Source organism: Vipera ursinii (genome assembly GCF_947247035.1).
Source record: "Vipera ursinii genome assembly, chromosome: 2".
Taxonomy (NCBI): Eukaryota; Metazoa; Chordata; class Lepidosauria; order Squamata; family Viperidae; genus Vipera; species Vipera ursinii.
Genome location: NC_139513.1, coordinates 139,790,137 through 139,818,046, shown reverse-complemented (window position 1 = coordinate 139,818,046; position 27,910 = coordinate 139,790,137). Strand labels below are relative to the sequence as shown.

Sequence of the window (27,910 nt, the reverse complement as noted above, 5' to 3'; positions counted from 1 at the left end):
GTATAAATCGATTACTTTACGCGGATTAGAATCGCATTCCAACAATTGGTAAATAACCGCAGGGAAGCGGATCAAAACCTCTCTCTCTTTCTATTCCCCTGATCTAAAACCCGGACATTTCACGTGCCTGCGAAGCCTGTCGGAGGCCGAGTTCTAAGAAGCTGTTGTGGGAGGGCGCGCGAAGCCCTTTTCCTTGACCTGCTTCAACCGCCTCGCTTGCTTCTTCCAGCCTTCTCCGCTGCGGACGGCGAGCGGGAAAAGAGGCCGCCATTTTCTTTCTTGCCAGGATGATCAACCGAAATTCCCCACTCGCGGTCGTTTCTCTTTTTTCTCTGGCGCTGCTCTGCGTGGCCTCTTCCTTTGCGAAGGATGGACAAGGTGAGACGACCTTCTCCCGCCTTCGGTAGCGGGTTGGGCGGGCGCTTAGCCTGGGCAGGTTCGGCTCGTCATACTTCGGAGCGAGGTCGGCGAGCGAGCCAGGCTATCTACGCCCGCAGGCCCTAAGAGGCCTGGGGGTCTCTTAACTCGCAAGCCCAAATAGCCGGCTGATTCGTCTGAAGTGGATATACGTTCAGGAACATATTGTGGAAACTGGCTGGCTTTCTTTTTTAGCTTAAGTTGGATCTTCATAGAATCATAGGGCTGGAAGTGAGCTCAAAGTCTTCTAGTTCAACCCCCAGCTGAAGGCACAAGCATTATACCACCCTAATCAAACGGTTATCTGATCTATTCTTGAAAATCTCCAGTGAAAAAGCATCTACAACTCCAGGAGGCAAGCTATTCCACTGATTAATTCCTCTCACTATCAGAAATGTTTTCCCTCTTATTTCTAGGTTGCATCTCTCTTTGACAGGCTTCCACTCATTATTTCTTGTGCTGACCTCTGGTGCACTATAGAATAAGTTGTGACAGCCTGTCAAGTACTGGAAGACAACTATCATGTCCCCCCTAATCCTCCTCTTCAATAGGCTAGATATGCCTAACTCCCCCAACTATTCATTGTACAGTTTAGCCTCCAAACCCTTTGTTGCTCTTCTGTGCACACTTTCCAGGTTCTCAATATCCTTTTTGTATCATGGTGACCAGAACTGGATGCAGAACTGCACAAGCAAGGCAGGTAGTCCTCAACTTATAACCTCAAATTTTAACTATTTGTTTAGTAAGTGTTTGCAACATTTGAAAAAGTGACATGACCATTTTTCACACTTGAGTCTGTTGCAGCATTAAGACCCAGGCCAAGACAATAACTTGAAAAAACATCTGAGGCATAGTTCAAATGAAGATAAGGTTAGGGAACATTTCAGACTTGCAAGATCCTGTTACTATAACTGTTAGAATAATGTGGCATTGGTTTATTTGTCTGCTCTACTTTGTGGAGCTGATGGGGAGGGGAACAGGGAACAGACTGGCTATACTTTCTTCTTTTCATTGCCTGAATCTTGGCCTCACCCTCTGCACTAGAGATCAGGGGAAGGTAGATGGGAAGTGGAACAAATTTTCCCCCTCCCGTTCATATAATATATAAACCTTTATTGTCAAAGTACGACATGTGTACATTGAGATTAGCTGAGCCTCCCCCTGTGCTCTCTTCCCCCAACACACAGTGATAACAAACCCTCCATCCCACCACACTATGTGAACCAACTACACCACACACCGGCCTCCCAAGTCAATTCTGCATAAGATTATGTCCCATTTAACATACAGTTTCTCTTTAACAATCCCCCCTCCCCCTCCACAGGGAAATAAGCACACTGATGAATCACTAGAGGTTGGACCCATGGTTCAGCCCCATCTGTTGGAGAGTGTCTCTGACATACCCATGGATAACAAATTAGTGTCCATTAACTTCATACCTATGTAGGAAGTTTTAGTGAGTTTTTGGGAAATAGGGTAAAAGGAAAAAGAGAAAAAAGAAGATAGAGATCTGCCAAAATTGTGGAAGCTTCTAGTGGATTCAGCAAACTTCAGAATAACACAGAGATAGCTAATATTTCTTTTCATACAAAGGAACTATAGAATTTTTTCCAGTTCTGCCTCCAGAGCAAATGGGTGAGATATCCACTATAGAATTCTCTTAAACTCAAGTGGAACTTAAAAGAACGGTTGGTTTTAGATAAATATAAAAATGGCCATGCAGGACAAAATCAAAGCAATCCATATTAACACTAGTTATATTAGAACTTGTGAGTTATATTAGAACTAACTCACAAACCCAAGTAGCCAGCTGATTCATTTGAAGTGGATATATGTTCAGGAACATACTGTGGAAACTGGCTCGCTTTCGACCTTCATAGAATCATAGGGCTGGAAGTGAGCTCAGAGTCTTCTAGCTTAACCCCCAGCTGAAGGCACAAGCATTATACCACCCCAGTCAAATGGTTGAAAATCTCCAGGGATGCTATAATCATCATAAATACAAGCAAATTTCCAAGTGTCCAAAATTCGTTCACATGACCATGGGGATGATGCAACAGACTTAACTGAAAAATGGTCATAAGTGTCCCGTGATCACCTTCTGACAAACAAATCAATGGGGAAGCCAAATTCATTTAACAACTATGTTACTAGCTGTAGTGATACACTTAACAACTGTGGCAAGAAAGGTTGTAAAATGAAGCAAAGGTCACTTAACTTTCTTGCTTAGCAATTGAAATTTTGGGCTCAGTTGTGTTCATAAGTTGAGGACTTTCTGTATATTAACATTAGCTTGAGTTGCAGATGCAGCCCATTTTGGAAATGTTCTCTGATTCTATATTTGTCTTACTTTACTTTTCAATTTTTATATCAATAGTCTAGGCAAGTTAGGATTTTTTTGCCTAATCTGTATATGTGTACTTACACTAAAGACATTTTCCACTTTAAATATGATCACTACAGGGATGGAAAATAATTTTGCAATTCTTAACCCAGGTGGTGTAGCTAAGAAACTTGATATTTTTGTCAAATGTTTTTGAAAGGTCAAGAATAAAATGTCTTCTGGATCACTCCTTCCACATATTAGTTTAAGAAAATGTAACATAATAATAAAATGCTTGCTAAATAGTTGTTAATTTTGACTTGAAGAATGCATTCCACCAACTGAATCAGACGCTAAAGAAATTGGCCTGAACTTTCCTATATCCTTTCTAGATCTCATTATACTCGTAACTCGAAAACTCAGTGAATCTTGTATCTCCAACAAAATCTCTCCCTTGCTTGTTAAAACGCACATAGCTCATTAAGCGAATATGAGTTATCTCAGGGTGGGGAAGGCCATGGAGGACCTAGTGATGGAACAGGCCCCCAAGACCCCCCGGACCCACTAAGATACCGCATGCTGTCCTCTCCCTTCCTGCTGCGCCAGACTCACCTGGAAAAGATCCGTCTCTCTGCCACAGTTCCTGCTGCTGCTCAGATCTAAGGCCGGGGAACACTTCCATGCCCCGCCGTGGCCCGATCCGGGCTCTAGAGGCCTTTTCCAGGCCACTGCAACCCACATCTGAGGCCGGTGGACACTTCTGCAGCTCCCTGCGGCCCGATCAGAACTGGAAAACGCCTCCGGAGCCCAGATCAAGACATGGGGGGGCACGGAAGTGTTTCCCAGCCTCAAATCCGAGTGGCACCAGCCTGGAAAAGGCCTCGAGCCCGGACCAGGACTCGGAGGGGGTGCGGAAGCATTCCCCAACCTCAAATCTAGGAGGCAATGGACTGGAAAAGGTCTCAGGAGCTCGGATCGGGCCGCGGTGGGGTGCAGAAGCGTTCACTGGCCTTAGATCCAGGCGGCAGCGGCCTGGAAGAGGCCTCCAGAGCCCAGAACGGGCCATTGGGAAGCCCAGGAATGTTTCTCAGCCTCAAATCTGGGCATCAGCGGCCTGGAAAAGGCCTCTGGAGCCTGGATCGGCCCATGCAGCGCACGGAAGCATTCACCAGCCTTAGATCCAGGTGGCAGCAGCCTGGAAAAGGCCTCCAGAGCCCTGATCCAGCCTCTGGAGGCAAGTGGAAGCGTCTCCCAGCTTCAGTTCCGTTCTCTGTTGCAGAGAACAGAGGCCTAAAGTGCCATGAGATCACACAAGATCAGTTGCATGAGATCTCGCCCCACTGATCTCGTGTAGTCTTGTGTTACTTTAGGCCTCCACTCTGCGAACGCACTGAAGTCCTGGAGCAGCCAAGAAAACAAAGGATCTCGATCTTCACAGGGTGAGTATTGAAAGTCTGGTGCCTAGGGAGACCCAGGGTGGGAGTGGAAAGGGAGGGAATAACCAGGATGAATGTTGCAGAGCCACTGCAGTCACTCGTAAAGGCGAATGATTGCTGTGGTGCTGCAATATTCATAACTTCGGGACTTGGAAGCACTAGGGGGCACTCATCACGTAACTTTGAACAAGTATTAAGTGAACACTCATAACTTGTGGATTACGTGTAGTCCTCAATTTAGGACAGTTTGTTTAGTGACCCTTTGAGGTTACAACGACACTGGAAAAAGTGACATGACCATTTTTTACACTTACGACCATGCATCTTCATGGTTATCTGATTTACATTTAGATGCTTGGCAACTGGTTCATATTTATGATAGTTGCAGTGTCCTGGGATCATGTGATCCCCTTTTGCAGCCTTTTGACCAGCAAAGACAATGGGAAAGCCAGATTCATTTAACAACCATGTTACTAATTTAACAATTGCAGTGATTCACTTAATAAATGTGGCAAGAAAACTCATAAAATGGGAGAAAACTCAACAAATTTCTCAGCAATAAAAATTTTGGGCTCAATTCTGTTGTAAGTCGAGGACTACCTGTTTGTACTTATTTTTCAGTCCTCAGGAATATGTTACCCTGCTGAGTACCATTTCAGTGGTATAATTGTAAGACATAAGTCATGCCCAGTGTAATGCAATGCATTGCTGTCTTTTAATGTAGAATATTATATTCCATACATCAGTGCTCCACAAACTTTTTCTTTATAACCCAAAACTGTTGATTAAAAATGTAATTTATGTAGGTTTGAGAGCACTGCCATATAGTATCTAGTAAAACTGAGCTATAAGTGGACATGAATATCCATGTGCTACATGTGGTCCTTCTAGAGTTCTTCAGAAACAAAAAGGTAATATCTTCAAAAGGAGTTCAACTTCTGATAATTACACGTAGTTATCTTTGTACCAGTGTAGGAGGAGTTTGACACTGCCTTTTTTCAGGTTTCTTTGTTTGTTTTACTTAATAATGTAATTTACGGCACTGGAATTCTTAGAAAGTTCCCATCTCTATATCAGCCAGGTCCAATCCTACTTAATTTCCAAGTCCATTCAGAGTCAGCCTGATGTTGAAATAGTTTCAGGCAGAGGTATGTGGTTGGATTTCAATTAAAATCTATTATATTTTAAGTTACTGGGCTTTGCTACAAAAGTGGGTTTTGGATTTGTGTCCACTTATTTGTTCCCTGAAACTATGTTTAGCAAGAGAATAGCGTCAGAGCATGCACAGTCTTATTGCGCTGAGGTAACCAGGAGTAAATACAGTAAACAGTGGTCTCTATTAAATGGTGGTTTATATTACACTATCTACAATATACACTAGAAACAAGTTACATACATATGGTAATATACAGCAAACTCCAACACACAGCAATTGCAGCAGGAAATGGATGAGAGAGAACACAGCAGCAAAAGCCTTCCTTTTTATACTCAGGCTCTTAAAGGGATACAGACACCTGCTGAATCATTCCTATTGTTGCATCATCCACCTTACATTACCTCAGCTGGTTAGCCTTTAAATCGTTATCCTGACACTCCTCCCATTAAAAGCTAAACAGCTGTTAACCCAAATGCTTTTACATTTACATTTGCCTGTATTTAAAGCTTAGTCAACATATTAGCTTGAACAATTAAACAGAAACAAATGTCAAACAAGATGATAACAAATCTCTCTTCAGTTACTGAGATCTCCAGTAGAACAACAGCAAAGAGACTCCATGACAGCCAATGCACACAGCATCCAACCCAGGTCTGGGTTGAAGCTCCCATCTGAAGGGGCAGTACCATCCTCTTATCAAAACCTGGTACCAAAACCTCATGATCTTCTTTCCATGGTATCAAAAATGCAAGACCTGACCTTGGTTATATTGTACACCTGTTTCTCATGCAAACTGACAAAACCCTGGAATATAAACAAGAGTGATAAACCAGATGAGCCAGTGCCAGCCTAAATAATCTTAAAACTCCTGTTGCCATGTGAAGATTTCTCCCTTTAGTAGTTATTCTGAAGTATTATATTCTAAAGTCTACTGTTTTTCTAAAACAGTTGAAATATTGCAATGTGCTCCTACATGGGCTGACCTTTAAGAGTATTTGGAAGCTACAATTGGTTCAGAATGCAGTGGTATGGACAGTTTGGAAGCCCCTAGGGCAGGGGTAGGCAACCTCGGCTCTTTCATAAAAGAGCCGAAGTTGCCTACCCCTGCCCTAGGGTAACACATGTAACACCACTGTTATGTGAGCTGTAACTGGCTGCCAATCTGCTTCCAGATGTTATTCAAGAAGTTGTTTATTATCTTTAAAGCCCTTTCTAGCATGGGTTCAGGATATCTGCAGAATCATCTTTCTCCAATGGAATTGGCCCACCCACTCATGCTGACAAAAGGGGCCTACTATGGATCCCATCAGCCAAGGAATTTCGGCTGGTGGGATCCAGGAGAAGAGCCTTTATTGCTACTGACCCCACCCTTTGAAACAGGACAGTGGTGAGATCTGCCCTCTCTCTTTTAGCCTTCAGGAAAAGCCTAAAAACTTGGCAGTGCCAATTGGTTTGCAGTACTAAAGGAGAAGCTCTTGGCTGGAGGAGGTTGGTGCAGTCATAGAGAAGGTACCACCACCTCTCTGCTCCAAACCCAGGGTTTTCAATTTGCTTGATTTTTTTTGTCATTGCAATCTTTTTTATATTTTTAATTATTTTGATATTTGCATATTTTATCCACTGTATGCTGCTTAGAGCAAGGGTTCCCATTCCTGGGGCTGCCGCCCATTAGTGGGCATAGTCTACTGGAATCAGGCTGTGTGAGCGGCAGGCCAGCATGCATGCACGCGCGTGCAGTTCAGCTTGCACAAGCGGTGGACCAGTGCATGTGCACATGCAAGCGCAGCTCAACTTACACAAGTTGAGATGCACTCACATGCTTATGTGTGCCAGCCCACTGCTTGCGCAAATCCAACTGTGCACACGTGCACACCTGGCTGCCATTCACGCAGCTAGGTTCCCGTCACTCCTCCCTTGCCTGACTGCCAAGCCAAAATGAGTTGTGGACCACTGTCTTAGAGTCACCTTACACTCCAGAATTGGAGGCAGATAAATAATATAAAAGAATTTACTTGAAACAGGTTACATTCTATGACAATGATGGTGAACCTTTTACACACCGAGTGCCCAAAAACCACCACCCCGCTATCGCCGCTCTTCCCCTGCCCACCCCACCCACAGGGCTACCCACCGCCTCCTTGGCGTGCCGCAGCAGATTACCCAGGCAGCCCTGCAGCACCATGGCCACGCCCTCCACCCATGCCCCACAGCATCATCTACGTGCGATGGGGCGCAAGGGCGGAGTCTTGTCCCTGCTGCCTACCTGCCATGTCCTTGGCTGTGCTGCTCCGTGTGGGCCGCACCCAGGGGCAACTCTCCTCTGGGGGGGCTGCTGGTGTGGAGGAGGCTGCAGGGAGAGGCTGGGCTGGGGCGACGGAGCGCATGCCCACAGAGAGCGCTCTGAGTGCCACCTCTGGCATGTGTGCCATAGGTTTGCCACCACTGTTTTATGATGATACCTTTAATATGGGGGTGAGCAATTAATTTTCTAAGGGTCCACATATAAAACTGGGACTGTTGTGGAGGGCGAAGCCAATAAGGTTGCCATTGCTGTAGCCCCTGCAGCAAGTTATTATATACAATGATTTTCGGAAATAGACTAAAAATATTTATTGGAATCAACCTCCTGATTCTTTTTGACTATGTATGCCTGTGGATGTGTGTACTGTATGAATTTATGAGAAAAAAATGCCAAATGAGAAGTCTGACTATTTGAGAAACCCTAAAGTTTGCATTTATAAACTCTCATGGTATCTAACTATTCTGATTTCATTTCTAGAGTGCGGAACAAGGCCTGCTATAGGCATACCAGGGAGTCGGATTATAGGTGGACATGAATCTGAGGAAGGGGCATGGCCATGGCAAGTTAGCCTTCAAATATATAAGCATGGCGGAGGATTTATCCATTTATGTGGTGGAACTTTAATTAATAACCGCACAGTACTGACAGCTGCACACTGCAGTATAAAAAAACCGTATGTATTACCTATTCCTATATCTTTTTACAGATTTTAATGTAATAAAACTACATGGATAAAAATAGGTGCTAAATTTAGAATGTATATTTTGAAATATCTATTTTGAAATCATCTTCTTCACCTGAACTGTGTTGAACGAAGGGGCTACCGTTTTCAGTGCTCTGACCATTTCTTGTGGCTGCTTTCAAAACTTTCTTCTTCGATCAGCTGACTATCTGGAGATGCCAAACTCCCTCCTGACTCTTGCTGCTCTTTGGGAAGCCAGTCCCTGTATGCAAAGGCGGCAGCTTCAGGACAAACATGCCAAAACCTTTCCCTTGCTTTAACCGCCTCTTCTCTCCCCAAGAAAGCCACATTTGTTCAATAAAACAAAAAACAACAAAAGCTGGGAGGGTCAGACTTATTGATCTTTCTTCCTCTCCCCTTTAGGTGCTAAAACTAAACTCTCCACCTCTGCCCTCAATCTCTGTCCCTTTTAAAATCTTTGACTCCAGACTGAATTAATTTATTAATTTAATTTATTAATATTTCTATACCGCCCTTCTCCCGAAGGACTCAGGGCGGTGTACAGGGCAAGAATAAAACACAGAGATTTACAAAAAATAAAAGATAATTAAATACATGCCCAATTAAATATACAATTAATACATAGTAAAAAAAACCCAATAAAAATAATAAAAACCCCACCAATCCCCCCTCAGGCCAGGCCGGCTTGCTCGAACAAGTATGTTTTCAGATCGCGGCGAAAGGAGCGAAGATCGGGCGCTGTCCGGAGCTCAACCGGTAACTGGTTCCATAGCTCCGGGGCGCCCACAGAGAAGGATCTCCCCCTGGGGGCCACCAGTCGGCATTCTCTGACCGGTGGCCCCCTGAGGAGGCCCTCTCTGTGGGAACGCACAGGGCGGAGGGAAGTAGACGCCGGCAGCAGGTGTTCCCTAAGGTACTCCGGACCCCTGCCATGTAGGGCTTTAAACACCATTACTAGCACCTTGAATCTCACCCGGAAGACAACTGGTAACCAATGCAGCTCACGGAGCAGAGGTGTGACATGGGAGTATCGGGAGACTCCCAACACAACTCTCGCGGCTGCATTCTGTACCAGCTGGAGCCTCCGGGTGGTCCTCAAGGGAAGCCCCATGTAGAGAGCGTTGCAGTAGTCTAGACGAGAGGTCACGAGCGCGTGAGTGACCGTGCATAAATCATCCCGGCTTAGATAGGGCCGCAACTGGCGCACCAGGCGAACCTGGGCGAAAGCCTCCCTAGTCACAGCCACCATGTGATCTTCCAAGGTGAGCCGTGAATCTAGGAGGACTCCCAAGTTGCGAGCCCTATCTACGGGGGGTAATAATTCACCCCCCATAGAAAGAGATGGAATATCCGAATAGACCCGGGATGAAGGTATGCAAAGCCACTCGGTCTTGTCGGGGTTGAGTTGAAGTCTGTTCCTCCCCATCCAGACCCAAACCGCCTCCAGGCAACGGGACATCACGTTGAGGGCATCACTGGGGTGGTTTGGGGTCGAAAGAAAAAGCTGGGTATCATCAGCATACTGATGATACCCAACTCCAAAGCCACGAATGATCTCACCCAGCGGTTTCATATAGATGTTGAACAGGAGAGGCGAGAGGACCGACCCCTGAGGAACTCCACAAACGAGAGACCTCGCGGTCGACCTCTGCCCTCCTGTCAACACCGACTGCGAGCGTCCCTGGAGATAGGAGGAGAACCACTGTAAAACCGTGCCTCCCACTCCCAATCCCCTGAGACGCCGCAGCAGGATACCATGGTCGATGGTATCGAAATCCACTGAGAGGTCTAATAGGACTAGAACAGAGGAATGACCCCTGTCCCGAGCCCTCCAGAGATCATTCACCAGCGCGACCAATGCCGTCTCCGTGCTGTGCCCGGGCCTGAAACCCGATTGGTACGGGTCTAGATAATCCGCTTCATCCAGGACCAAAGGGAGCTGATGCGCCACCACACTCTCAACAACCTTCGCAAGAAAGCGAAGGTTGGAGACCGGACGAAAGTTGTTCAATACAGCTGGGTCCAAGGCAGGCTTCTTGAGGAGAGGCCTCACCACCGCCTCTTTCAAGACGGCAGGGAAGCTACCCTCACTCAAAGAAGCTGATATAACTGCTTGGAACCAGCTGCGTGTCCTCTCCTGGGCTGCATAAACCAGCCAGGAAGGGCACGGGTCCAATAAACATGTGGTGGAGCTCAGCCTCCCCATAATCCTGTCCATTTCCTCCGGAGTCACAGAATCAAACTCCTCCCAGATGATATCGACAAGACCGCCCGTGTCCTGATCGCCAGACTCTGCCCAGTCAGAGTCCAGACTGGTCCGAATCCGAGCGATTTTGTCCGACAGATAATTGTTAAACTCCTCGGCGCGACCCTGCAAGGGTTCCTCCCTCACCTCCTGATTAAGAAGGGAGCGAGTCACCCTAAACAGAGCGGCCGGGCGATTATCTGCGGACACGATAAGGGTAGCGAAGTGATTAGACCTCGCCACCCCTATCGCAGCGAGATAAGACCTAATGTAGGTTCTTAGTCGCAATCGGTCGGATTCGGATCGGCTGGACCTCCAACCGCTCTCTAGGCCCCGTCTCCGACGCTTCATCTCCTGGAGCTCCGCGGAGAACCATGGAGCTCGACGGGATCTGCATCGGGTCAGGGGCCGCAAGGGTACAACTCGGTCAAGAGCCTCAGTGGCTGCCCTTTCCCAAGCTTCCACTAAGGCATCTGCCGAGCTGTGAGTGGGGGAGGCAGGTGGGGACCCCAGCGCTGCCTGGAACCTCTCGGGATCCATTAAGCATCTGGGGCGGTACCATCTAACTGGTTCCACACACCCACGGCGGGGGGTAGCAAAACGGAAGACCAGCCGCAGGAGATGATGATCGGTCCATGACAGGGGCATAATAATTGGAGAGCCCCCACCAAGATCATCTAACCACTGACCAGATAAGAAAACTAGGTCAAGGGTGTGGCCTCCCTCATGAGTCGGTCCTGAAATTTCTTGCGTCAGGTCCATGGCCGTCATGGAAGCCATGAACTCCCGAGCCAACTCAGATGATCCTCCCAGAGATGGTAGATTGAAGTCCCCCAAAACTATAAGTTTCGGGAACTCAACCACCAACCCAGAGAGGACATCGAGGAGCTCAGGCAGGGCTGCTGCTGCGTGACTAGGCGAAAGGTACACCAGCAGCAAGCCCAACTGCGCACCAGGGCCGCATCTCAAAAAGAGAGACTCACATCCGACTATCTGCGGAACGGTGGCCTCCCGCGGACCTAAGGTCTCCCTCATAACAACAGCCAATCCCCCACCCCTACCCTGAGCCCGAGGCCGGTGTAGCACCCGGAAACCTGGTGGGCAAAGATCAGCCAGAGGAATACCGCCCTCTGGGCCCAACCAAGTCTCCGTGATGCAAGCCAGGTCTGCCTGCTCACCCTCGACCAAGTCACGGACGAGAGGAGCTTTATTGACGACAGACCTGGCATTCAAGTACACCAGCCGGAGCTCAGGAGGCTGCACATCCTCACTCCCGGGACCTCGGGGCAGAACAAGAGGGTCGGAACGCCTCACCGCTTGCACCGCTTGAAGAGTAGAGGAAAGGAAGTAAGCAAGCAAAGAAAATCTTTCTGCAGCCTTGAAGAGCTGAAGAAAAGCCGCAAGAGCAGAAATGTGCAGCAAACAGCCACAGCAGAAGCTGGGTCCTAAAGAGAGTCAGAGAAGCTTCCAAGCTCTTTGCTTCCTTGCTTCCTTTCCTCTACTATCAGGAGATTGGGTTTTGAAAAATGGATAAATCTGTGGGTCCAGTAATCTAGTACATTATGGATGCTTTTACTGCCGGCACTTTTTTAAGCGGTTCCATATTAGTTTGATGATAGCAATACCAACAATATCCCCCAGCTGTTCTTATGGCTGAAACAGAAGTGGACGTAGCAAAGTGAGGAATGAAAGTATTCTAGAACAGGGCTTTTCAACCAGTGATACGCGTACCACCAGTGGTACATTGGCAACTGGCAGGTGGTACGTGACCCTGCCTAGGCTAGACAAAAATAGCAGGGGAGGGAATGAGCTAAAGCGGCGCAGCGCAGGGCTCGCCATGAGAGAGTCCTCAGGAGTTGCAGGCATGCTGGCTGAAGAATTCTGGTAGTTGAAGTCCACAAGTCATGAAAGGGCCAAGATTGAAGACCGCCGGCATATGCCCACATAAAAGTCATCAGTGAATAAGCTGAGTGCAATTTTTAGGTGCATTTTGGCACCTAAGATTTTTGGCTTCTCCAAAAGTATCTGCAGTACGTAATAATATTTTTAAAGCACTATTTCTAAAAATGTATTGAAGATAAGCTTCATTTAAGGTAGGAATTTCAGGAGTATAGAGATATGAAGAACGTCTGTGTTGTTTTAGATTTCTGCATAAGCCACAAAGCTTTTCCAAACTAACTCAGGTTATTGTTATTTATTATTATTGTTATTTATTAGCAAATCCAAATAGACTCAGCAGTGAACAATAAAACTTAAACATATATAACTAATACTGATTTGATTTGATATTTTCAGGTTATGATTTGATATTTTCAGGTCATTCTTATCAAAATAGGATTTTAACTGATACACCAGCCAAAGATGGGCAAAGTCAAGCATCTATAAAGAACCCTGAGCCATAAAACAATTATTTCAGGAGTACAACCCTGCCAAGACTAACTACAGTAATGTTTACTGATGTTTACATATGAATAGCAATTTCATCTTAGTAGGATTTAATCTAATTTTAATCAGATCTCCCCACCCCCAGCTAGACGCTTACAACCTCCAGGCACTGTTTCCAGGTTAGACAAGAGCACAATTTACTATCTCAAGATAACACGTTTGTTCCCAGCAAATGCCCACCCCACAGCTCCTCCTTATATCTTAGTCCCCAGGTGTGCCTTGTGAAGTGGGTCAGGACGCTCTCCTCGCCTGCACTCTGCCTTCCCTGTTCCACACCTGAAGGGCCCTGGCCTGCCTCAGCCTGCTCTTCCCTACAGTCCTCCAAAGCCACAGACATCCCCTCCTGAGCCTCAACAAAGCACTCCATGTCTTCCTCGGAGTCAGGCTCGGACGGAGGCATGACACAGGACTTAATAATTTAAATGAATAAGGGTCTATTTTAAAAGTGAACTGAGAACGGTACAAAATTTAACACAATTCCAAAGTTAAAATATTTGGTATTGTCTTTTTAGTGTCCTTTTTCCTATACATGTTGATTCTGCACAGAGTCTCCTTGGGAATTATAAAATTAGACTATGTTCTGGTAGTTCCCCTGGCCACAATTCTCTCTGCATATGTTTCCTACTTGGTAACAGTAAAAGTAGTAAAACATATGTGATTTTCCACCCTTGTTGACTCCAGAAAAGTTTACCAGTAGCCCTTTTTAAGGTCACCCAGTAAATTGTAGATAAAGAGCCAGGGAAACATTTACAGGGTTGCTCTGAGAATGTTTTTGGCATCTATTGGAGAAGGTAGAACTGTATAGGTCCAATGGAGTTTCCTGAGCACAGTCTTAACTGATTAGCTGGGAAGAGTTTGGACCTGTTAGCCTGATAAAATGAACAGGATCCTCAGAGCTATTAATATAGCTACCTGTGTTTTAGATCTATTTGTCTCATGGCTGGCTAAGGCCTTCTGGAAGGTAATGTAGTAGGGTCCATCTGGCGGTCAATGCTTCTTTATGAGATGGAGTGCTTCTGCTGTTCTTGAAAGCAGTGCACCCTTTCCTCAAGAAGACCATGCTTGGACCCAGAGGAACTGGACAAATTTAATCCAATCTCCAACTTTATTTTTTCATTGCATTGCAGCTCAGGAGGAAGAAAGGAAATTATGTTTTCACTCAGAATTCAGACTTGGTTGAAGCACTGGGATGGTATTGGATGTGCCTATTGATTCCCTCTGATGGGTCATGAATTTATCCTGGCCCGTATTGATTTCTCAACAGTCTTCAGTGCTATCAACCTTGGTTTCCTTCAGGAACAGCTCAGGAGGTTTGGATTAGGGAAGCGCTATACTGTATTGGTGTGGTTCTCCTACTTTCTCCAGGGCTAGTAAACACTGAAGCCCCTACTTTGTGGAGTTCCTTCAGGGTCCAATCTCTCCATTCCTGTTTTAACATCTACAGTACATGAAACCACTCAGTGGGGTCATCCATAAACATGTGGTAAGGCATCATCAGAATGTTGATGATATCCAACTAGACTTTTCTGCCTTGGTTTGATAAGTGATGCCACTAAGGTTCTTTCATGGTGTCTGTAGGCTTTGGAGTCTGGATAGGGAAGAACAGGTTTCAGCTCTGTTCTGAAGTCTTCTAGCAAAACTAAGTAGTTGTGGATATTGGAGCCATTGGATCCAAATGTTTTCACTCTGAAAGGGGTTACACTCCCAGAGACGGAGCTAGTGAACAGTTTGGGAATTCTCTTGCACTCTGATTCCTTTTCAAAGAGCATGTGGTAGATGTGACCAAGAGGGCCCTTTAGATAGGTTCATCTCATGTACCAATTGAGTTCTTTTCTGGAAGAAAAGGAATAGGAGGCCCTATTCACAGAAACTCAGATCTACTTACTGTTTGGATTACTGTAATGCTCTGTACATGGAACTACCTTTCCAAAGCATTTGTTCAGAATGTGTAAAATAAAGCAGTTTTAGGTGTTTCAGGTTACACAACACTGCTGCAGTGTGAACTGCGCTGGCTTTCAAGAAGCTTTGAGGTATAATTCAAAGTGCTGATTACTACCTATAAAGTTTCACCAATTGTTTCTGCTTGCCCTACCAGAACTAACAGGGTGGACATGCTCTGACTCCTTCTACTGAGCAGTGTCATGGGAGCCAGGAGTTGTGCCCTCTCTGTAATAGCACCTGCCCTGTAGAGCACATCACTCTGGAGGTCCAGATGGAACCAACTCTGTTAGTCTGTCAAAAAGGCAGTTAAACCTGGTTGTCCCCTTAGGCATTGGGGCCAACATGTTAAGCATCTCTGCTGTTGATTGGGTTGGTGATTGTTTTTTAAACTAATTGTGAATATATGTTCTTAGATCTTGGGCATATGTTATATTGATAGCCTTTGGTTGTTTTGGTTTATAATCTTTTGTTCACTGCCTAGAGTCACTGTTGTGAGACAATTGGCTATATAAAATTTATTTAAATAATAAATTTCAGATACATTATTTGAGAATTCTTGAATTAGGAATATTGCATTAAATGGTTTGAACCTGATTTTGCGAATGCTACATTTTTAGATCAGTTTAAATGACTATTTACACCAGTTGTATTTTCTATCACAGTCTGCCATTTTGTCATCATCTGAATAAAATCTGGCTCCATGCTTATTAGCCATGCACAGATTTTGGAATAAGAAACAATTGCTTCTCTCTGAAATTACATTTACATAATAATTACTATTTTTAAAGATACTTTATTTTCTTTTAGGGCTCCAGAGGTGTGGAGGGCTGTGATTGGCTTGCATCATCTTTTCAGACATAAAACACACACTATAAGAAGACGCATACAGGCCATCAAGATCCATTATTTCTATGACTCAACAAGATTCGAAAATGATATTGCTGTGTTTTATCTAAGCAAATCTATCACATTTAATTCCTATGTTCAGCCCGTCTGCTTGCCTAACTTTACTCTTGCCTTGACTTCTGATATGAAATGTTTTGTAAGTGGGTGGGGAATGAAAAAAGAACAAAGTAAGTATTTAACTTTTGCTTTAAAGTAACCTACTGTTAAAAGTGAAAACGAGTTTAGCGATCTCCGAAAGTTTATCTGCACTGAGAATAACATTTTTCTCATGGGGAAACCTTCAAATCATTCTGACTCCTGGTGACTGCCTGGACAAATCCGTGCAGTTTTCCTGGCAACTATATTTTCAGAAGTGGCTTGCCGTTGTCTTATTTCTAGGGCTGAGAGAGAATGACTGACTCAATATCCCTTTGTTGGCTTCACGCCTAAGGTGGGACTAGAACTCAAGTCTCTCAGTTTTGAGCTTGGTTGCTTTTAACCATTACAGTCAACTGTTTGTTTCTCACATTACACACAGAGAAAACAAAATACAAACAGGAGGGAACTTCTTTTGGATACTATTCTCAGTTAGACATACTTCATATTCAGAAACATGCATTTCAGTATTTTCAAATGTACACACACACATACACACACACACACACACACAGAGTAGCTGGATATAATGGGAGTTTTATCTACTACTTTTGGAAAATAATAGGATGGGAAGATCTGATATAAACAATGTAAGACATGAGATAACTTTTACTCACTTCCTTTCCTGGATACCAATCTTTAAGGATGATCTGCTTGCAGGCCATTTCTTCTTCTTTGCTGTTTCTTTCTCTTTGCAAAAGAATATTCTGGTCTTATTAGTATCAAACAATCGACAAATTATGAATAATTTCCAATTGTTAGAATATTTTCAGTTTTAAACCCAAATAACAAGGTTTCAGTCTTCAGCCCTAATATTTTATTAGTTTTCTATATTTACAATTCATAGGTGCTTGATAAACAACATATTGTCTGGGTCCATTTGTTTTATTTAACAATGCACGTTAAATTCCTAATCTCTACCCCATTTCTCTAGCCATTGATAAAATACGTCCCATGTTTGAAAATATTCTGTATCTTTTTTGTCTTTAATCTTCAGGGTAAGCCTATCCATTTCTGCACAGTCCAGTATTTTCTTGATTATCTCTTCTTCACATAGCATTTCTTCATTTTTCCAGTGCTAAGCAAATACAATTCTTGCTGCTGTTAATACTTGCAACATTAAATATACTTTTTCTTTATCATATTTTTCTAAATATTATATCTAATAGAAATAGTTCCAGTTTAAAATCTAGCATTTAAAATGCATTCTTAGCATTTTTTCTAACCAAATAGGTATTTTTGACCTTTTTTTTTTTTTGCTTTAGGGCACATCCACCAAAGATGATAGTACATGCCTGATTTTTGCTTACATTTCCAACAATTACTAGACATGTTTTTAAACATTTTTGCTAATCTCACAGGTGGTAAATGCGATCTATAAAACATTTTATATAAATTTTCTTTTTTCTTTATAAAAGTTTTATTGATTTTCTAGTTTTACATTTAAACATTTAAAAAGCAATGTGGCGGCTGAGTTAGTCGATAATTCAGTAACATACAAATATCTTTAGTGCAAGTTTCAGACTACTACATTAAATATTTCCTCTCTTTTATCCGTAGTATTTACTGTCTCATGTTTAAATTAATACAATTCTTATTATATCAATTAAATAAGAATAACTTTCTTACATTTATCAATATTTTTAGTTTATACATATCCTGGTTATTTTAACATCCAATCTTTATAGACTATCAATGTCCTAATTAGTTTCCCAATTTTTAGTTTCTCATTAATATTTAAATTTAACATTTAATATTTATAAATTCCAAGTTTTAAATAACCACATTTCCCTTTATCCCAATTCATCACAAAATCTAATGTTCAGGATACATGTCTTATCTATTTGAATATATTCTATTTCTCACCATCTTACATCAACTAATTAATAATACAGTATAACATTCTTGAGGGACGCCGTGGCTCAGTGGGTTAGGACGCTGAGCCTGTCGATCAGAAGGTCGGCAGTTTGGCGGGTCGAATCCCGAGTGCTGCGTAACAGAGTGAGCACCTGTTACTCGTCCCAGCTTCTGCCAACCTAGCAGTTCGAAAGCACGTAAAAATGCAAGTAGAAAAATGGGGACCACTATGGTGGGGAGGTAACAGCGTTCCGTGCGCCTTTGGTGTCTAGTCATGCCGGCCACATGACCAGGGAGACGTCCTCGGACAAGTGCTGGCTCTTCGGCTTTGAAACGGAGATGAGCACCAGCCCCTAGAGTCGGAAACGACTAGCACGCATGTGCGGGGGAACCTTTACCTTTTTATAGCATTCTTATTTTCTATTAATTTCCAAATGTCTTAAATTTATTTATTTATTTTATTTTATTACATTTATATACCGCCCTTTCCCGAAGGACTCAGGGCGGTTTACAGGGTGATTAAAAAACCAAAATACAAAAGTTAAAAACAATTTTTTTAAAAAATTATATATGTCCTGGCCTAAATAAAACCCCAGTTAAAATAAAATTAATCCTCAGCCTGGGCCAGAGAGCTCGAAGAGCCAGGTCTTCAGGCCCCGGCGGAATGAACGGAGGTCGGGGGCAGTCCTCAGCTCCACTGGCAGCTGGTTCCAAAGGGCAGGCGCCCCCACTGAGAAGGCCCTATCCCTGGGTGTTACCCGCCGGCAATCTCTTACTGGTGGCACCCTGAGGAGACCCTCCCTGTGGGAGCGCACTGGACGAAGGGAACTTGATGCCGGCAGCAGGTATTCCCTCAGATATCCCGGACCCAAGCCATTTAGGGCTTTATAGGTCATCACCAGCACCTTGAATCTCACCCGGAGGGCAACCGGAAGCCAATGCAGCTCGCGGAGTAGAGGGGTTACATGGGAGTATCGGGAAACCCCCATCACAACTCGCACGGCCGCATTCTGCACCAGCTGAAGCCTCCGAGTGGTCTTCAAGGGCAGCCCCATGTAGAGAGCGTTGCAGTAGTCTAAACGGGAGGTCACGAGCACATGAGTGACTGTGCGTAGGGCATCTCGGTCCAGATAGGGTCGCAACTGGCGCACCAGGCGAACCTGGGCAAAATTGTTAGTAACAACAATTTCTTTTATTTCAACATTAAATGCTTCCTCTCTTTTTCTTTTGATATCTACTATCTCACATTTAAGCTAGTATTTTTCACTATAGCAACTAAATAAAAACATATTTATTACATTTATCAATGGATTTTTAGCTTATATTTATCTTAATTACTTTTACTTTCAATCTTTATAGCAAATCAATATTCAAATTTAACTTTTAATATTTATATTTCCAAGTTCTAAATGACCAAAGTTTCTTTATCTCAGCTCATAATAAAATCTAATATTCAAAGTACAAATCTTGTCTATTTGAGTATGTACTATTTTGATCCTCACTAATAAGTCAAAACCCCAATTTTCTTTAGCCTTATTCTAGCTTTCTTTCTTTGCCAACTCGCCTTCCATGTCTGTGCTTTTAAGTCATCAAATAGATCTCCCTGTGTTATTATGTATATTGTTTGGAATAGAAAGGGACATCCAGTCACCATTTTTTTTGAAGGATTAACACATCGTCTCTCTATTTTTCCATCTCGACGTAGTTGTCCTGAAATGTTCATCTTCCCTTCAGTCTGTTCTTCTTGATCCTTAGGTTTCTTCTGGTTTATATAGAAAGTCTTTTCCCTTTTCCATGTTGTCAGACTCTTTTCTGGGTTTTCCATTAACTGTGTTTGTTGATCAATTGAATCTTCTATCATAGTATTTAATTGTTCTACTTCTATTATATTCTGTGTAGTTGATTCTTTAGTTGTAATCAAGGTTTGGGTTTGTATATCTAGGCTGACATCTTGTTCTTTTCTGTAACCTCCTATTTCATCAGTAGCTGTAAGAATAGTTTCATAAATTGCTTTCAACATAAATAGAATCTCTTCCTGCTCTTCATCCATGTTCTCTTAGTAAGGTGTTAAGTTAAAAGCTTTACAATCAGAGAATGAAAATAATTTTGTCACAGAGTATAGAACACAGCTGGGCTTCTCACAGCTGATATCTGTCAAGGTAGTCTGGGCTTCAAGCCAAGTCTCTTTTAGGCAATAAGAAATTATAATATCAGGCTTAGCCACAAGATCTCACCCATATCATTTAGGGTTTTTTAAAATCCCAAATTTTTATAATCCCTTATCCAGTTTTACTTCTTTTTGTAAGTAAAAACCCAAATCTTCAATAAAAATAAAAAGTCTTTTAGTCCACAGATAAAGATCCAGCCAGAATCAGGATATTCTTGCAACATTTTAAACTCCCCTGGATAGTCAGTCGCCACTACTTTTAGAGGGTGGGACAGAATCACCCTTCCTTCTCTCGCAGGGGGAAAATACTTTGGGCAGCTTATACAGGTAGAAAAAATATTTAGGATTGAAGAGAAGTAGATCTCACCCAGTCTCATCCGTGTTGCTTTGTAAGTGCCTGATGGTAAATTTGACTTTGGCTGTCTGCAGCCTAGTGACAAGCCATATTGCTATGGCCAGACTTTCTTCCGCCAGTTTGGAAGGTTGCCCCAGATCGAGCAGAAGGGCTACCACCCTCCCGTGATCAAGTGGGGATCCCCTCCTTGCTGGTCACCCCTACAGGGTAACTTTCGACCCTTCCCAGGGTCCCCCAGCAATGCAAAATTGGACGTGGAAGACGAAGCTCGCCTTCCAAACGTCCATGGCGGCAAACCAGAAGTCATATAAATTTTCTTTATAGGCAGTTGCTATTGTCAGTTTATAGTTTCTTTCCCAAAGTTTTTGTCATTTTTCTAATTCTATATTGTGGCTGAAATTTTTTGCCCATGTTACCATTGTTTTTTTCACTTGTTCATCTTCCATTTTTAAATTTAATAGGAAATTATACAGTTTTTCATCTGATGTCAATATACCTGATCAAACATTGTCTGGTCTTTATAAAAACTATGTATTTTAGCATTTTTCTCAGATCTCATTTGTATTTGCAATTGAGGCCACCATGATAAATCAGTTCCCTGATCTTCCAACTCTTGTTTAGATTTTAATTTCCCTTCCATATTCAAAATATCTTTGTAGGTTAGAATTTTCTCAAAGCTAATTAAGTTTGGGTGAACAAAAGCTTCCATTTTTGAAAGCCATCCTGGTATTTTCGTACTGTATAGATTTTAGCTTTTGTCTTTTCCCATACTAAAAATAGTGCATTTCTTATATAGTGATTTTGGAAATATCTGTGGATTTTATTCTTCTAGAAAAGTGTGGCATCCAGTCCTATGATTCTTGAGAAAGTACCCACAGGACACATGATTTTTCAAATCTTTTCTTCCATAGGTGACAGAAGTCACATTCTCTGTGGTTTATAGTAGACTTTATCACCAATATTGAATGACAATTAAAGAGAGCCTTTTCATGTATCACAGTCAGGGCCATGAAATGTAGGTAGTCTGGATTCACGTGTGGCTCCCATTCTATCTAACTTTAGAATGGAAGTTAAGACCCATTTAGCCTTGTCACTAAATATTAGCATTTTTGTTATTTTATATGCTTTGTATTCGACTAGCACGCATGTGCAGGGGAACCTTTACCTTTACCTTTTTATTTTTTAAATAGCCATTTTTCATTTTCATTTCATTTTTTATTTAACAATAAATATATGGATATAGAGTATTGGTAAAGAACCATAAACTATGATAATAGTCAATGTTCCATATCACAATAACATGTTATACCGAAGAGGATAATATAAAACAGGAGTCTTCAAACTTGGCCCTTTTATGTGGACTTGAACTCCCAGAATTCCTCAGCCAGGCACACTTGCTGAGGAATTCTGGTAGAAGAAGTCCACAAGTCATAAAAGGGCCAAGTTTGAAGACCCCGATATAGTTATCCTCTCCCCTTTTCCGTAGTTTTACTGACACTAGAGTCATTGGCATTGAAAATATATCAAGAAAATAAAATTTGAGAAGTTATACTAGCAAGATTTTATTGTATTCGGAACATAAATTGGAATTTATCTCTTATTGGAAAGGATGTCTGATTCCCTCCATGGAATAATGGCTAAGTTGATATCAGCAAGCCTTGAACACATACATGTTTACATGCTTGTTATAGAGCTTACAACGACCCACCAGGTAATCAGTAATTTGTACTTTCTGGTAAAAACCAAATATGCAGGTAACTGTCAGCCATGCCTTCTTGCCAACCATTAACAGAGCACCTCATCCCTTCCCTCAGGCTGTGCCTAAACATGTTTATTCTTTTTTCTCACAAAAAAGGAAATTTCAAATTTCCTAATACTAACTAGTGTGTTCTTCACTTGCATTACTCAATCATGACAATATTTTTCTCTAATGGTTTATCAGAAACTTGGAAGAACAAACCAAAAATATTTTCCAGTAAGCACAAGGAAGTAATTATTGCTATTTTTGAAGTGGCAGTGTTGAAAGCACTTTTTTCTCATCCACGGATAGACAGTGCTATCAACACAAGGATATGTCAGAATTGTTCACCGTTGCAAGTTCTTATTTGCATCATACAATCAATGGATTTTATAAAACTGCAGATTCTATGAATTTGTATAAATATCAAATTTGCATGTTTTTGTAGTTTTCTAAATAACAAATGGTTTTTCAATTGTTTGCTTTAGTCGCAACACTAGATATTAGATTTTTCATACGATCAACTTTCTGTGTATGTGTATATGTATCAAAATTACTGGGTTATGGATTATTGTTCAAACATGGATTTCTGAATTAAAAGCTACACATTAGAACAGGGCTTTTCAACCAGTGGTATGGGTGCCACCTATGGTACATTGGCACCTGACAGGTGGTACACAACCATCCTATAAAAGTGGTAACGGGAGGGGAATGAGCTGAACCGGTGGCAGCACCGCACAAGCCTGAGCGAGAGATGGCTGGAGCTGCAGGGTGGTCAGGGCTCAGCGGAAGCACCAGGATCAGTGCCAGGCTCCAGCTGGAGCTCGGTGCTGATCCTGGTCCTTCTGCTGAGCCCAGAAGAAGCGCCGATCAGCTGGAATGTTGCAGCATCTCCAGGGTCTTGTGATTTACATTCAGATGCTTGGCAACTGATTCATATTTATGACGGTCACAGTGTCCCAGGGTCATGTGAAGTGACGAAAACCTGCTTCAACCACCCAGCAGATAGGGGGAATAAAAACCAAACACCCCCCACCCCACCCCCGCTGCCAATCCTCAAAACAGAAATGCTCACAACAATGAAAACCTCGGACAGGAGGAAGAGCACCACCGGGCAGGCAGGCAGGTGTCTTGCTCAGCTGTGGCTTGGAGGGCACTTTTTCAGTGCCATTGTACAGTTGCAAGAAAAAGTATGTGAACCCTTTGGGATTACGTGGAGTTTTGCATTAATTAGCCATAAAATGCGCTCTAAACGTCATGTAAGTCACAACAATAGAAAAACACAGTCTGCTTAAAATAATACTACACAAACATTAGCTGTTGTCATGTTTTAATTACATGTAAACATTCTCAGTGCAGAGTGGAAAAAGTATGTGAACCCCTAGCCTAATGACTTCTCCAAGAGCTAATTGGAGCCAGGAGTGAGCCAACCTTGACTCCAATCAGTGTGATGATATTGGATGTGTTGCTGACAGCTGTCCTGCCCTTTAAAAAAACACACCTCTTTTGGGTTTACTGGTCTCAAGAAGCACTGTCTGATGTGAACCATGCCTCGCAGAAAAGAGCTCTCAGAAGACCTACGATCAAGAATTGTTGACTTGCATGAAGCTGGAAAGGATTACAAAAGTATCTCCAAAAGCCTTGATGTTCATGTGTCCACGGTAAGACAGACTGTCTACAAATGGAGAAAGTTTAGCACTGTTGCTACTCTCCCTAGGCGTGGTCATCCTGTAAAAATGACTGCAAGAGCACAGAGCATAATGCTTAATGAGGTAAAGAAGAATCCTAGAGTGTCAGCTAAAGACCTACAGAAATCTCTGGCACGTTTTTGTTGACACATCTACAATAAGGAAAACATTAAACAAGAATGGAGTACGTGGGAGGACACCACAGAGGAAGCCATTGCTGTCCAAAAAAAATATTAAAGCACGTTTGAAGTTTGCAAAAGAGCACCTGGATGTTCCACAGCACTACTGGCAAAATATACTGTGGACAGATGAAACCAAAATTGAGTTGTTTGGAAAAAACACAACACTGTGGAGAAAAAAAGGCACAGCACACCAACATCAAAACCTCATCCCCACTGTAAAACATGGCAGAGGGAGCATCATGGTTTGGGGCTGCTTTGCTGCCTCAGGGCCTGGACGGATTGTTGTCATTGATGGGAAAATGAATTCCAGAGTTTATCAGGACATTTTGCAGGAAAACGTACGACCATCTGTCCACCAACTGAAGCTCCGCAGAGGATGGGTGATGCAACAGGACAATGACCCAAAGCATACAAGTAATTCAACAAAACAATGGCTTCAACAGAACAGAATACGCCTTCTGGAGTGGCCCAGTCAGAGTCCTGACCTCAACCTGATTGAAATGCTGTGACATAACCTTAAGAGAGCGATTCACACCAGACATCCCAAGAATATTGCTACACTGAAACAGTTTTGTGAAGAGGAGTGGTCCAAAATTACTCCAGATCGTTGTGCAGGTCTGATCTGCAACTACAGGAAACGTTTGGTTGAGGTCACTGCTGCCAAAGGAGGGTAAAACAGTTATTAAGTCCAAAGGTTCACATACTTTTTCCACCCTGCACTGTGAATGTTTCCATCTTATGTTCAATTAAAACATGACAACAGCTAATGTTTGTGTAGTATTATTTTCAGCAGGCTGTGTTTTTCTATTGTTGTGACTTACATGACGTTTAGAGCGCATTTTATGGCCAATTCATGCAAAACTCCACGTAATCCCAAAGGGTTCACATACTTTTTCTTGCAACTGTGACTTTGAACAGTCACTAAGCAAACTGTTGTGAGTTGAGGACTACCTGTACTTCATCACTTTTTTCCTTTTTTTGTCATCAAGTTTTTGACACCTTGCTAGGCGACTGGTGGTACTCGGATGTTGCCATATCCTAAAAGTGGTACAATGGGTGAAAAAGTTGAAAAGCCCTGCATTAGAAGATATAATGAGGCATATTCAAGGTTAAATGATACTCTCCCAATGTTGCATTACTAATCTGTAGACAATAGCTGGTATTCAGCATTTTTATATAGTTCTTGTTGCAAATTATAAATAAATAAAAGCTATTGTTTTCCTTACAGCTAGAGGCAGCTTCACATTACAAGAAGCTCAGCTAACAATTTTTCCACTAGAGGTTTGCAATCACTATGACTGGCATGCAGGAACCGTAGCAGATACTGCTTTTTGTGCTGGCTCTGAAACTGGGGATGTTGACACCTGTCAGGTAAATGGACATAGATCTATGTCAAAACATGTTCACTTAATTTCCAGTTAGGTTTACTAGATTAACAATTTACAGATGCATTGAAGCAGATAGGAAATGTCAGAAAAGAAAAGTAAAACTAATACAATTTCAGATTTTATGTGTGCGATATTTTTGAATTGAGAAAAAGATCAATTACTAGTGCTTTTGCTGTTTTAGAGCCCAACCAAATAATGTTTTCACTTTGAGTGGGATTTAAGTTAGCTATGACTAATTTATCCTATGGATTTCAATGGAAATAAAGCAGAGGTAACTTATGGAAACAAAGTAATATCTCTTCTTCAATGAACTGCTTCTTGCAAATTTAAATCTGTAAGAAAAGAAAGTATTCTCAGCCTAAGTTGGGCTCTACTGTGGGGACAGCACTTTCTTACTAACTCAAGGACTGGAGGAATGCACATTAATGTGACCATGAGGAAGACCTAATTTTTTGTTCTCAATTTGCCATATTGGGCTTATAGCATCAGAACCCTGAATCACTGAAGATATTTGGCTGCTGTATTTTCACTAGAAAACTAAATAGGAGAAGGGATAGCCTTTTTGCATACATGCTTTTAAATAATATAAGTCACTGCTTATTATCTTTTTCATTTTTCAGGGAGATAGTGGTGGACCTCTGGTATGTTATTTGTCAGACTCTAAATACTACATTGTAGGAATCACCAGCTATGGTGTTGGCTGTGGCCGACCAAAATTTCCAGGAATTTACACTAATTTGCCTAAGTACATGTTCTGGTTGAGAAGACAACTTAGTGAAACCAACACTGTGAGGATTCAACACATTCTTTTTTTGCCTGTGGTGTGGAACATTTTCCAACTAATTGTATGAAGCAGCAAACTTGCTTTTTGACATGCTGTAAATATATCAGATTGCTTTTTAAATACAGTGAATCCTCTTGCAATCTCATTATTTCTGAAAAAAATATTTAACAATATTTTATAATTTTAATTTGCTCATCGATATATTAAAGCATGTATTTTCATCTGCAATAAACTCTATGAATGCTCTTTATTGTTGTAGGATAGAAAGCCTCTCAGGCTTTCTTTCTGCCCCATATTATATTAAAAAAATCAAGATGTGGGTTACTTTGAGTTTCTTTCTCACGTTTCCCTCTATGGAAGGATTGACAAGGCCATTTGCCTCTGGCCGTGGCCATCTGCTGCCTTGCACGTCACACCCAATTCCGCTGCCATGAGGCCATGAAACAAGCCAGGCGGAGGTAAGGAACCAATATACCGGTATCTTACTGCTGCCCGGCTTGTTCCGCGGCCTCATGGCAGCGGCACTGGGCAGGAGGCGGCAAACGGCCAGTTTCAGCGTGACGCAGCTGTTTGCCACCTCGCAAATTGTGCTCAATGCTGCTGCAATGCGACTCGGCTGAAAGCAGCCGTGGAACAAGTGGGGCAGGTTTCCCCCTCACCTGGCCATTTAGCTACAGCTTTGGCGGCTCTGTAGGCAGAGCTGTGATGTTCTCTGTCAGAGAAGAGAACTTAGTAGCTCTGCCTATAGAGCCACCAAAGCAGCAGGTGGAGCGCTGGACGCCTGAGGAGGGAGGGCGCTGCAGTGGGTGGGTGGGCCATTGGCAAGAGCAACGCATCTGAGCGGATAGCGGCCTCAGAACAAAGCATTTTCAGGATTGGAGAAAATACTCTGCTTCTGGCTTGGTGAGGAGCACAGAACTGGACAAAGGGGCAGTGAAGAGAAAGCCAGTAAGTCTCTTGGGAAAAGAGGAGGCCTGTGACTGGCCTGGAGACCCCCCTGGGGAGCGCCTTAAAACAGTTTTTCCCAATATCGTGACCTTCAGATGTTTGGGCACACACACAGAACACAAGTTTTATTGGTAATTTGGTACAATTTAAAGGAAAAAGTTTGTTTCACATCTGTTAAAAACAGTTGCTTTCTCCCCGTTGAGGAGGCAGAGTGGCTGTTTTTCCTAATACAAAGATAAAGCTAAAAGATTGAGTCATACAACCAAGTTTTAAAACCGTAGGGGCAAATCAGCCCCTTTAGCTATGTCACACCTCGAATTTTAGATGTTGGCTTTGGTCATGTTCATGAAAGTATAGGATTCTGTACCTCTGGGGAGGATCCAGGAAGGCCTCCTTGAAGTCCTGAATGAAAGAGAGGATGTCAGTGTAACAAATAATTGAATCAAATACATTATAGGCTTAGCCCAAAGGGGCCATCCTGAAACCTAGGATAGTCTCTGAGTGCAAATGTCTGGCTATAACCATAAGAACTATAGTTGCCTAAGATTTTTATGCACACCGATAACTTGAAATGCTCCTCAAATAAGTCCCTTTTTTCAAATATTCCTGCCCTCGCTTTAATTTATTGGCCATCACAGTTTTTTTTAACATATGTCTTTTGTTTTATTTATTTATTTTAAAGGAAGATTTAATAATTAATTTAATAATAATAATTTAATTTGTATACCGCCCTTCTCCCGAAGGACTCAGGGCGGTGAACAGGGCAATACATAATAAAAAACAAAATACAAAAA

General features: G+C 42.6%; 1 protein-coding gene across 1 annotated transcript; it reads left to right on the top strand.

Annotated features, from left to right (window-relative positions):
* Positions 1-287: 287 nt before the first annotated feature.
* Positions 288-26,235, top strand: LOC310635052 (transmembrane protease serine 12-like; the record flags this gene model as incomplete). Its single annotated transcript, XM_083353640.1, has 5 exons — positions 288-378; positions 8,112-8,307; positions 15,776-16,041; positions 25,225-25,367; positions 26,005-26,235. 5 exons carry the CDS (start codon positions 288-290, stop codon positions 26,233-26,235), a joined length of 927 nt encoding a protein of 308 aa, XP_083209766.1.
* Between the last annotated feature and the right edge of the window lie 1,675 nt (positions 26,236-27,910).